The sequence below is a fragment of the Andrena cerasifolii genome, chromosome 16 (genome assembly GCF_050908995.1).
Source record: "Andrena cerasifolii isolate SP2316 chromosome 16, iyAndCera1_principal, whole genome shotgun sequence".
Classification (NCBI taxonomy): domain Eukaryota; kingdom Metazoa; phylum Arthropoda; class Insecta; order Hymenoptera; family Andrenidae; genus Andrena; species Andrena cerasifolii.
In genome coordinates, this window is record NC_135133.1 from 6313580 (window position 1) to 6324359 (window position 10780).

A 10780-nucleotide genomic window follows, 5' to 3' on the forward strand; every position below is an offset into this window, starting at 1 on the left:
CGAAATCACGTGCGCGCTTTGGTTTCGGTTTCTGGTGAGTCTACGAACGATACGCTTGTAATTCGAGTTCGACAGCAGTTAACCGGAGTTAATGCTTTTATCCAATAGTGTACGACGTGGGCGCAGATTAATTGGAAAGGGCGCAGTTCGCAGCGGCACAGATGGTGCGGGAAACTGTGACTGGACGGATTTCTAAGCGGCCGAGTTCATAGAAATCTCCGAAGAAAAAGAAATAGAAATAGGAGCAGGTACAGAACCGAATGGTAAGCTTACCAGAGAATTATCATATTAAATTCAACGATCCACTTCCATCGAAAACTACTCAAAGAACGGTCCCAGTTCCAGCGGTATCCAGGAGGAAGAATCGGACGATTCCGTAGATTTACGAGGGCAAATATGGGCAGAGCGCACAATACGATGACCGCTATTATCGTTGCCGACTGACCATCGTAACACGATCGGTGATAAATTCATATCTTCGAGGGTCCAGCGGCTTGGATCGGTTGCTGTCCGGTTCCATGGGCGTAACGCGATCGCCGATAAATCCATATTTCCGATAGTGCGGATGACGAGCAACAAATCGTAAAGCAAAATTGGGGGACGTGTGGTGGACGTTGGCGGACAGCAGAGGTGCGCTCGGTACGCGGAAGGCGCGTGCATATGCGCCTTCCACCGGAATCAAGTGTCCGAACAATATCTGCCAATTATCGGACGATTGTGCCTCGGTGCCAACTGTCAGCGCTGGTCAAGTCGTCGATCGGAGGAGGGAGTGACCGCAGGGCAAATCGATAGACAATGTCTATCCGCCGTCTATAAACGTCCACCCTCCCTGACCGACCCCGGCCCCTGTTTTCGCAAGAAAGACTTCTCGCGGGCCACGATTGCGACTAGCCGCGGAACGCGTAATTTTATGCGTGTTTGCTTTGCACCAGGGGGCTCTGAGTGTGTGTGTGTATGTATATTATATATTATATGCGCGCGGAGCTGGCCAGAGCTTTCCTCCCTGCTGCTCGCTGTTTGTCCAGAAGATGGGCTGACCACCGGGCAAATCCACTCGACGCTGTCGCCTGTGCGTCGCTCCAGTCGAAATTATGAATAAATATTTGTCGGTCGAGCGAACTCTAGCGCGGGGGTGGCTGGTCGACCCGCCGCTGTTTTCCACGATAGCCGATAACGGCGGGAAAATCGTATCGATCTTTGGCGCGTCTGCGAGCAACACTGGGGCAGAAAAGGAAGGGAGGTAGAACGCGGAAGTGACGTTGACGGGTTTCTCCGAGTAGAATACGACGCGCGTGCACTTTGGTACGCGCGCGAGCGCCACGCGACTTCACGTGCTGGAGTCGCGTGCATACCGGAAGTAGCAGCCGGATACTTTAGCCCGAGTCATGGTCTCGCGGTACCAAACGATATGCATAACTAGTCGATATTCCGACCCGCGCAAACTTTAATGGCCCCGTGACTCATGGAAACTTAGTTCCCTCCTTTTCTCCCTGTGAAAGGGATCTTTGAGAAGGAAAGAACAGGACTGGCGATTCTACTTCGCAGCGAAAACGTGCAGGCTCGCCTGCACCAGCAGATGCGAAAATCTCGCGCAGATGCGAAACTGAATCGGCCTTGCGCTCGGAAATAGTTTCCCTTGTTAATTCGCGAGGAGGACCTTCGATGGGGGTACCTGTGGGAACGCGATCCCGTGGCGGCTACGCAACAGCGATTGAAAGGCAGAGGGAAGGGTGTGGTGTAGGTATACACGGAGAGATATAATACGCGTTTGGCGCAAGGGTGAGGTGAATTCGGACCACACCGGGCGAACAAGAATGCCGTCGCGTCGCGGCGACGACACGCACGGACACGCGATCCACTTTTTCTTCCCTCTCCGCTCTCGATCCTTGGACGTCTGACGCGCGCAAGGCGTGTGCGGATTTCTGGCTGATACACTAGCCCTGCTACCCGCTGAGTAACATAGCCCTTCTCTTTTCCTCGTCGACCAAAGGAGAAGGGTAGGCCAGCAGTGACCTCTCGCACCTCGCTCTAATCACCTCTCTCTCTTCCCCAGTTGACTCTACCTGTCGGAACGTACCACGCAGCGAAAGAAGGAATCAAACGCTATCCGCCGCGGACAATGATCGAGCGAATAACAAGGATCCGGAAGGTGCAGGAAACGGCATTAATCGCGGCTGGTCGGCGCGCAGTGAAAAGTTAACGATACGATTAGTCAGCTTGGTTGCCAGTTCCCAGGCACACGGGGCCGATAATCGTGCGAGCGCGTGCTACGTACGATTCCTGTGTGAACTCTATCGTGATCGCACCCTCCCTCGTAGACGCCCACCCTCCACCCTACGTCACCGGACTATACGAGTCCTGGATAGCGAGGGGGCGCCCAAGTGATTTCATGGTGGCGCACGTATCAATTTGTGGGATCAAGGGAAAACGTGGGACCGCGCGGATTCATTTCTATCCGACTGGCTCTAAAGTCTCTTGCCCCGACTTTTCTAATCGTACCATTAGTCCGTTACCTACTATTATGTATATAGGAAACATTCGAGACATTATGTACCACTCCATTCTATAAATTCTATCGTTGCCATCGCGCCAACTCTTCGGGCTACACTCTGGCCAATTGTGAACGGTGCGAGGTCCGACACGGTCGGATTACATTGATATTCCATTGTATATATATATATATATATTCCATTGTATATATATATATATATTCCATTGTATATATATATATACAGTCGTGGGTGTTACAGATAACAGAGCCTTTTCTTGATAATTGATTAGCCAACGAGTTAGACTTCGCGGAACCGTGATGGAGGAGAGCGCAAGAGCCAGAGACGTTCCCACGAAAATCGCCCCCTTTGATCGCCCATTCGCTCCCCTTTTTCGCCCAGAGTCTCTCTCCCTCTTACACTCCGCTGTGGGGTTCGCCGAGGAGAGGTTGCTTTTTACCTTGGATCCGGGGAGTAGAAGAGAGAAATTGCCCCCACCCGACGGTGGCGCACCTAGTCCCCACCACCGGCCAGCCCGCTACTCGGGAACGGGGACAGGAACAGGGATGGGGATGGGGATGGAGCACGCGGTCGTGTGTCGTCCCCGGGTCCTCCCGCACACGACATACGTCGGCCGCCACGCGACCAGTGCGTACGCATGCGAGTGCATTTCGCAGCGACAGCACGCCAGCGTCAGCCGCGTGCACCAACCGCGCTAAACCGCGACTTGTCCGCGATCCAGTCCTGCCGTAGCCGCTCCTTCGCGCGCGCACGCGACCGCGAACGTCGCCAGGAAGCCGCGGCACGTGAGCCCGATCAACTTCCTCCTGTAACAAGTGCCAACAAGATTGCTCCTTTCGACGCAACGAGATCTCCTCGGTCCGGCCCCGGATTTACGCGGCGATCCACCAGAACTGCGACGAAGCTTGTGACTGTGATTCAAGGTCTTCGCCCATGGAATGACACTTGGTCGGTCACGTACCTCATCCACGATTATTAGATCGCTACCCGTTTCTCTGGCGGAGAGGTTCCTACATCGTCAGCTGTGATAATCACGCTTATCCAGCATAATGTGGAGAGTGGTGGTTGCTCGGTCAGACGAGAACAGCACCCTGCTGTCGTCGGAGATCGCCTCCGGCCCGGTCGGACCGAGTCACATCTCGAGCCTGCCGGGACCACCTTCTGGTCACCATTGGGGCTACCCGCCGCCACCGCATCCCTCTTATCAGCCTCAGCATCCGGACATGCGTCATCATCACGACATGCGGCCACCTCACGAGCTGAGGCACCCAACGGGCGCCGATCTTAGGCCCCAGGAGCTCAGACACGAGATGCACAGGCCGGATCTCAGGCATCAGGAGCTGCACAGACCCGAAATGGCCAGGCACCAAGATATCAGACATCAAGACATGACGGGGATGAGGCCAGACATGGGCCCGGAGATGAGATCTAGTCACGAGTTTTCCGATCTGAAGATCGACGTTACGGATATGAGGAATCAGGAGGGCGGGCAGCAACAGCAACAACAACAACAGCAGCAGCAGCAACCACCGCCACAGCAGGCACAAGCTCATCAACAGAGAAATCTAAAGAGGGCTATGAGCGATTCCGACTGCGACGACGTGTTCTCCGAGGAGAGCGGCAAAGAACCGTAAGTGAAAAGAGAATTTCGAAGCTTCTGCAACGAGACAGACGACCGTTGAATCCCAGTTGATTAACGCTGGCAGTGTTGCAGAAGAATAGCTGCGCCGTGGCGAACGTAGTATTTTCAAAAGATCCTATCGTTGCGTTTAATATCCCGGTAACATATGTCGAGCCTGTTGACAATGACGCGATAATTAAACTCTGATTGTTCTCCGGCTTGAAAAGATTAAAGCGTCGCCGCGCTATCGGCCTCGGGTGGGTACTCGCCATTCGGTGGGTGGCGATACGCAAAAAGGAGTCGAACGAACGTTCGACCGTCTGAAATACAACCGGCACCACATATCTGTCTCCGCGCTCCGACTAACTCCCCTTTGTTTCGTTTCTCTCGATATAGTTGCAACTCGCCGGGAGGCGATTCCTGTCAGCACGCGTCGCGGAAACGCAGGAGGGGAATGATCGAGAAGAAGCGTCGCGACAGAATAAACGCGTCCCTTGGCGAGCTGCGAAGATTGGTACCCGCAGCGGCGAGGGATCCTCACAGCGGCAAATTGGAAAAGGCGGAGATTCTGCAGCTCACCGTCGAGCATCTGCGAACGCTTCGGAACAAAGGTAAGCTGAACGCGGAGCTCGACGAAACTTGTCGCGAACATTCCTGGGCCCTTTTATGCGGATCTCCGGTGGAGACGTTAATGAACCGTTCACGGAAGTTTGCGGCAACGCGGACCTGTTGTTTCCTGATTCCATTATACCGGATCGTTCCGCTTGCTCGTTGACCGGCGCTGCCAGCCCGCTTTGCAACAGGAAGACACCTGTTGACCGTAGGGCGCCCCGAACCTTCGACGTAATTGTAACTCGACAACCGAAATAACCATCTGTCGTCCGCAAGCAAACGTGCGATTACCATTCGTACCATCTACGATCGTTAAAGAAATCGAACCCGTTCGCGTCTTACTCTCTCTTAGCGAAATCACCGAGCTGCCGCGTTTTATAATATCGAAAGGTTCTCGCGGTAACGTAACCGTTTACATTAATGTCGAATCGAAGAAAATTGTATTAAAAAACGTAGCCGTAGATCTGCTTCTCCGAGCAGGTGCTGTAGCCTAAACGTAGATCCTGTGGGAAGCACAGGAAGTCAACGACTCTTCCGAAGTGGCGTTCCCACGATTGGTGGCGAGCTGGGTAGTGGGGTGTCCCGCGTGGCACCCTTCGTGAAGGAGGCACCGAGTTGCCCACGGCCGGGACAGATGTCGAACCCTGTGGGAAACCAACTCCCGTCCTATATCTATACGCGCAGTATGCGTGCACACGTACGCGCCCTTGTGTACCTATCTCCGTGTATCGAAGGCCGATTGCGCGCTCTCGTTGTTTGTAAATGCCGGGCGGTCGAGTGATAAACGCGCGAGGGGTGTAATGTCCAGCGTTATTGAATTTAATATCCTTAATCAACACACCTCCCCCGCCGAACGCGTCGCCTCGAGAAGCGTGCTTGTATCCGAGCTTTCTCAGAGTTGCACGAAGGGGTTGTAAAGGGATGAAGTTAGCATTTGCGTAATCATTTCCTCGACTGTGCAGGCGAGGTGTTTGCTCTCAGGATCGAGCGATCGTAAAAAGGGTCCCGCGATATCGTGGGATAGCGGAGACAGTGCGTGCAGCGTGCATGTGCCCCGGTCTACGGGGGTCTAAACGGTTCCCACGCTACCTGTCCCATTCCTTCGGCGCACAATGTGCTGCCGGCTGCCGAAGCCGAGCCACCCATCTCGCCTTTTTCTCGCTCGCCGCACGGCTCATTTCTCAGCCGAGCCGGCATTCCCTCGTTTCACTGGCATCCCCCTCGATCGAGCTTAGCGCGGAAATTTGCCGATCTCTCCTCACAGAATGTACAATTGCAGGACCCGAGGGATACGACAGCACGAAGCTGGCGATGGACTATCACGCGGTGGGCTGGGGCGAGTGCGCGGCCGAAGTCGGTCGCTATCTGGTCACGATGGAGGGCCTCGACGAGAGGGATCCTCTGAGGCTGCGGCTGCTCTCCCATCTGCAAAGCTTCCACCGCGAGCATCCCCCGTCCGCGGTGCCAGCCACCGTTCCTTCGGCACCGACCACCTTGACGTCCACCTCGTCGACGAGCAGCTACGAGCCAGCCAGCACCGTTTCCAGCGGAATGCCAGCTGGAGCCGGGGGCATGCCACCCCTTCTAGGCGGAGGCGCCCTCGGATGGGGCCAGTACCCAGGACAGTATCCTCAGCAGCAACACGGCAAGCCTTACAGGCCGTGGGGCGCCGAACTGGCCTACTGAGGGGGGACATCCGCTGCACATCTCAGTTGAATTTGTCGGAGCATCTTAAGATATACGCGCGATTCGTAGACCAGCGCGCAGTGGTGTCTACCTATCTATGTATAAACGAGGTTGTCTCAGGGACGCGGACGCGAATTCAAACGCGTCCACGTGTTTTTCCGATGTGTGATACGATATTAGTCATGCCAGTACCTAATAACGAACGAGAAAGATATTATTTATTATTTTAGCCGAACTCGAGAAGCTTTAATAGCAAGCGACGCTGTACAGTGTACATATTGTAAATAACTTGATATTTTTTCTATTTATCGATCCTTTGGTAACGGGAAAGCTCAGTCGAATGGATTTCTAGCGAAGAATTAGAGAAAAGCTGAAAGAAATAGGGAATGGAAGGCGTAAAGAGAAGTGCCATTACACATATTCAGGTATACGTGTGGAAAACGCTCAAATATTTTTGCAATAAGACTTTGTAATAAAACAACGCAGAAACGTGACATCGCCTTCATTATCATACCCAGCCTCACCCTCACTCGCTCACTCACCTTCCGTTTCGATTGCTCGGAACAAGATTCACCGTGGCACTCTGGAATACCGTGTATTCTTATGCAAAATTCACGTTGCAGCTTGCAGAGGGACGCTGCTCGTTGCCGTACAAGAACGAAATAAGCGTTTCAGGGCTCTCCTCGCACCGTAAGGTACGAACCAGTTTTGCGACTCGTTATACCATTCATAAATAGTGCTTTCGCAAAACAGGGCATCCGCGGGACCCATAATGATCAGCGGGAACAATTAGCCGGCGTGGGTTTTTACGGATATTCCGAAACCACGGGGGAGCAAAACTAATATTCGAGGACGAAGAGGAGGAGGAGGAGGACCAGTGTTCGGCCACGTGGCCATTGTTCGCTTCTCGCCGCCGAATTAGCCCTCGCTCTTTGCGCTTAATTTCCAGTGGCAAGGGTTCCAGGCGCACGCTTGCTATGTGGTAATTACTGGAACGCGTGTTCTATACTTCATTTACATCCATTCCTTTTGTCTACGCTCGCGCGAAACAAATATTTCTTTTTTAAGGATTTAAGTCCCAGCTACAATGGAGGAATGAATTGCTAAGAGAGCCCCGTCGCGTGAAAGTAACGCGTTGGATGGAAAGTTTTGGTGACAAGGGTCATGGAAACACAGGAATCGTCGATGAAACTATTTTATTTATGACATTTACATCCATTAGAAAGTCACAGCCTCGTCGGACATATTTACGACAAAATATCGAGAGACGCATCCACATACATCTATGTACAACGCGCGCATTTCACCAGCCATATACATTCACATTCACGTATTTATGTACATATAAATTCTACGTAACTAGCATGGTAATCGTTCAACTGTCTCTCGGTTGCCAGCGCGAATTTACAGAAAAGATAAGTCTCCGCTTTGCAATAGTGCCTAATAGCTGCCATCTATTGTGCCGTGTAATTTGGAAAGGAGCGCACGCTGCGATCGGCAAAGTACGGGAACAAGCGTGCTAACTGTTCGTATCATAATCTCGCGGCAGAACACGTCCGATCGCAGCGAGCTCTTCAGCAATTATGAAGCGAAAGCTAACGGCAACGGTAAAGATCCGTGCTCTTCTATTCTACCATTGCTCTTGGACATGTACCTACGTAAAGCACGTATCGAGAATCACCTACGCCGATCTATAGAGTTTATAATAACCGAGAGTTGGACCGTTTCATTGGACGTGCTCCGTTTTCGTTAACGTGTTCGTTGGACGATCAACACTCAACCGACGAGCCATACCCGTAAAATAACGACATCTGTGTCCGCCTCGCACTCTACACACCTATTGCATCTGAATTCGACGGATGCGAGGCAACGTATCGCCCGCTTGCGGTTCGCTCCGCTACGTTCGTGGGTGATAATTGATAAAGGGAATTCTATAAAGAAGCGGTCGACACAGCTATGTGCATTACGTGCTTCTACCTTTGCACGATGTGTCGCTATCCGTTTCTCTTTTTACAACGAGGGAGAAAAGCTTCCAATCAGTGGACGTGTGTTCGCTACGGCCAAGCAATTAGCGCCTATCTAAATGAGATCAAAATAAATACTTAGGAATATATCGGCTAATCTACCAACTAGTTAGGCGTCCTTCGGAAGACCGGCTTCGCGCGAAAAGCAGCGCGTAGGTATGTACTTTCCGTCTTCGATGTTTACAAGAGTATTTTGCAATTCCGAATAATCGCCCTACGATCTAGGTATGTACGCGCACGCTGTTCGAAGGAAACTAACTCGGTCGCCCGCGTAATATTACAGATTACCTATACACGCTATGGTACAATTATCGTGAAAACACGAATCGAAAAATAATGAATTTTACAAACAGCCTATGGAACGGATTATAATAGAAGACCCGCAGTTATCCTGTAAGCGATCTTTCTATTTCTATTTCTGCCCTCGCGTCCCCTGACCATCCTCCTGTTTGCAGATCTCGCACGACAGGTGTATGACGGATCGACTCGCTCCTCCACCGGATTGCCCCTGGATCGAAGAGATATATCCGTAGCGGTGATTGCGGCGAATGCAGCTACGGATATACCCATAAACAACGGTGGGTTCGTTAGCGTTAGATGATCATCTCGTTCTCGATATTCTCGTTCCTCTGATTCTCCTCGTACTCGTCGCAGTAGCAGCACATCGAGTCGCAATCCTCCGAGTTCTCGGCCACGTACGTCATGTACGTGTCGATGCTTTTGGTGTCCAGAGACGGCAGGGACCACGACAAAGAGGCTGTCTCGAGGTCCGGTATGGCCGAGTGCCAGGAGGTCAAGTTTTCCGACCTTTTCGCCTTGCGGCTCCTCGTCGACAGTTTCTTGATCGCCTGCGAATCGAAGCAACAGTAGCGCGAGGTATAGTAATTGCGCACCTTACCTATGTACATCGTTTTCTTTCTATTAACTTAAAGCGAGGGCGTTTGATAGCAATCGCGCGGCGTTAGAAAGGATCGATCGAACAAGGCTCGATAGGCGTGCGACGCGTCAACTTTGGCAGCTTACACGAACCTGGCGATTCCATTAAAATACATTGGATATTTGAGGAATTACATTCGGAAAGATTGCGATCAGTAAGTGCAAATACGATCGACCCGATGGATAACTCTGCGTGGGTATTGAGAGTTGGAAATTCATAGCGTTAGATGTTGAGAAGTAACTACGGCCGTAGTTTGTTGGATGCGAAGCGTATCTACTCGCGGTGGAGTAGAGTGGAATCGAGTGGAGTAGCAGTTAAGCTTAAGCGAATCAATGTAAAGCGAGGTCACGCCGATCAAAATTACCCGCTCGTGAATATTTGATGAAATTTAAATTATTCTCGATAGACGCGCCGTGCTCGGAGATGGTAGCTTGGTAACTTGGCAACTTGGTAACTTCCCGATCTGGAATATTCATTGGTTACAGTGAAATGTGTATCTCTATTTTCTCCGGGTAAGCGGGCTGGCGATTGAATGCGATGGTTTCTTCAGGTGATCGTGAATGGGCAGGACGTGTGGCTAGGTAGAGCGGAGATATGATTTGCAGCGGCTAGCGGTGGCAGGCAATACGCGAGACTAAGGAATTGGGTCGGCCGCGATGCGCCAGAAACGTGCGTGCATGCAACAGCCGAGGAGGATAATTAGCGTCGTCTTACCCTGAGGAGTCTGCGTCCGGACTTGCTGAGCAATTTCCTCCACATGTCGGTAGGCAGCCCGACCGTGTCGGTACGTGTACGGTACACGAGGAGCTTTTCCCTTGGCTGGCAATGAGATTGTACGCGGCACGGGATTGATTTTCGAGCGACGCGAATTCTCTGCGTTCGTACCAGGCTCGGATCGATGCGCACTGGTCGGCGTCACGCGACCAAATACCGCTCCGGAGCACCGCGCTGCCCTATTTATTACCTCGGCTGGCCCGGTCTTATCGTGCCGCGTCGCGCCGTGCCGCGCCGTGCGATCCTAGCTTCCCTCGCCCTTTTAACTTTTATTCACTACCACAACGCGCGTATGCACTACTTACAAGTCGGAATGCGGTCGTATCTATAGGGCGCCTCTTAAACCACCCGACCACGGCCATCCCACCCCCTCAACACTACTTTTTATTCTACGGATATTCTAATCTTGTGATTCTTTGGATAGATAATCAATGGAACCTGAGGATCAGAGGGATGTAACTCGTTCTGTGAATTCGAGGATTGTGAGAATATACAGTTTTCGGCGGACAATGTCTGGGACCGATAGATTGGAGTGGCGAAAAGTAGTTGCACCCGCTGGCCCATGGGAATATAAGGGGTGGAAGGTCGAATCGAGTTAATGCGCGAGTGATCGATG

General features: G+C 52.1%; 2 protein-coding genes across 3 annotated transcripts; one reads left to right on the forward strand and one right to left on the reverse strand.

Annotated features, from left to right (window-relative positions):
- Positions 1-3534: 3534 nt before the first annotated feature.
- Hey (Hairy/E(spl)-related with YRPW motif) lies at positions 3535-6860 on the forward strand. Its single transcript, XM_076829285.1, has 3 exons — positions 3535-4140; positions 4528-4742; positions 6023-6860. The coding sequence occupies exons 1-3, from the start codon at positions 3560-3562 to the stop codon at positions 6427-6429; spliced, it is 1203 nt and encodes a 400-aa protein (XP_076685400.1). The 5' UTR covers positions 3535-3559; the 3' UTR covers positions 6430-6860.
- A 748-nt stretch (positions 6861-7608) lies between these two features.
- LOC143377619 (uncharacterized) lies at positions 7609-10311 on the reverse strand. Of its 2 annotated transcripts, XR_013087375.1 has the most exons (3): positions 10105-10311; positions 8115-9301; positions 7609-8083 (listed from the first exon to the last, which is right to left on the reverse strand). XR_013087375.1 is itself a non-coding variant. In XM_076829106.1 (2 exons), the coding sequence occupies exons 1-2, from the start codon at positions 10147-10149 to the stop codon at positions 9047-9049; spliced, it is 300 nt and encodes a 99-aa protein (XP_076685221.1). In that variant the 5' UTR covers positions 10150-10311; the 3' UTR covers positions 7609-9046. The 2 variants fall into 2 exon arrangements, 1 of the variants encoding a protein (XP_076685221.1); XM_076829106.1 differs by having other exon boundaries at positions 7609-9301.
- Positions 10312-10780: the final 469 nt, after the last annotated feature.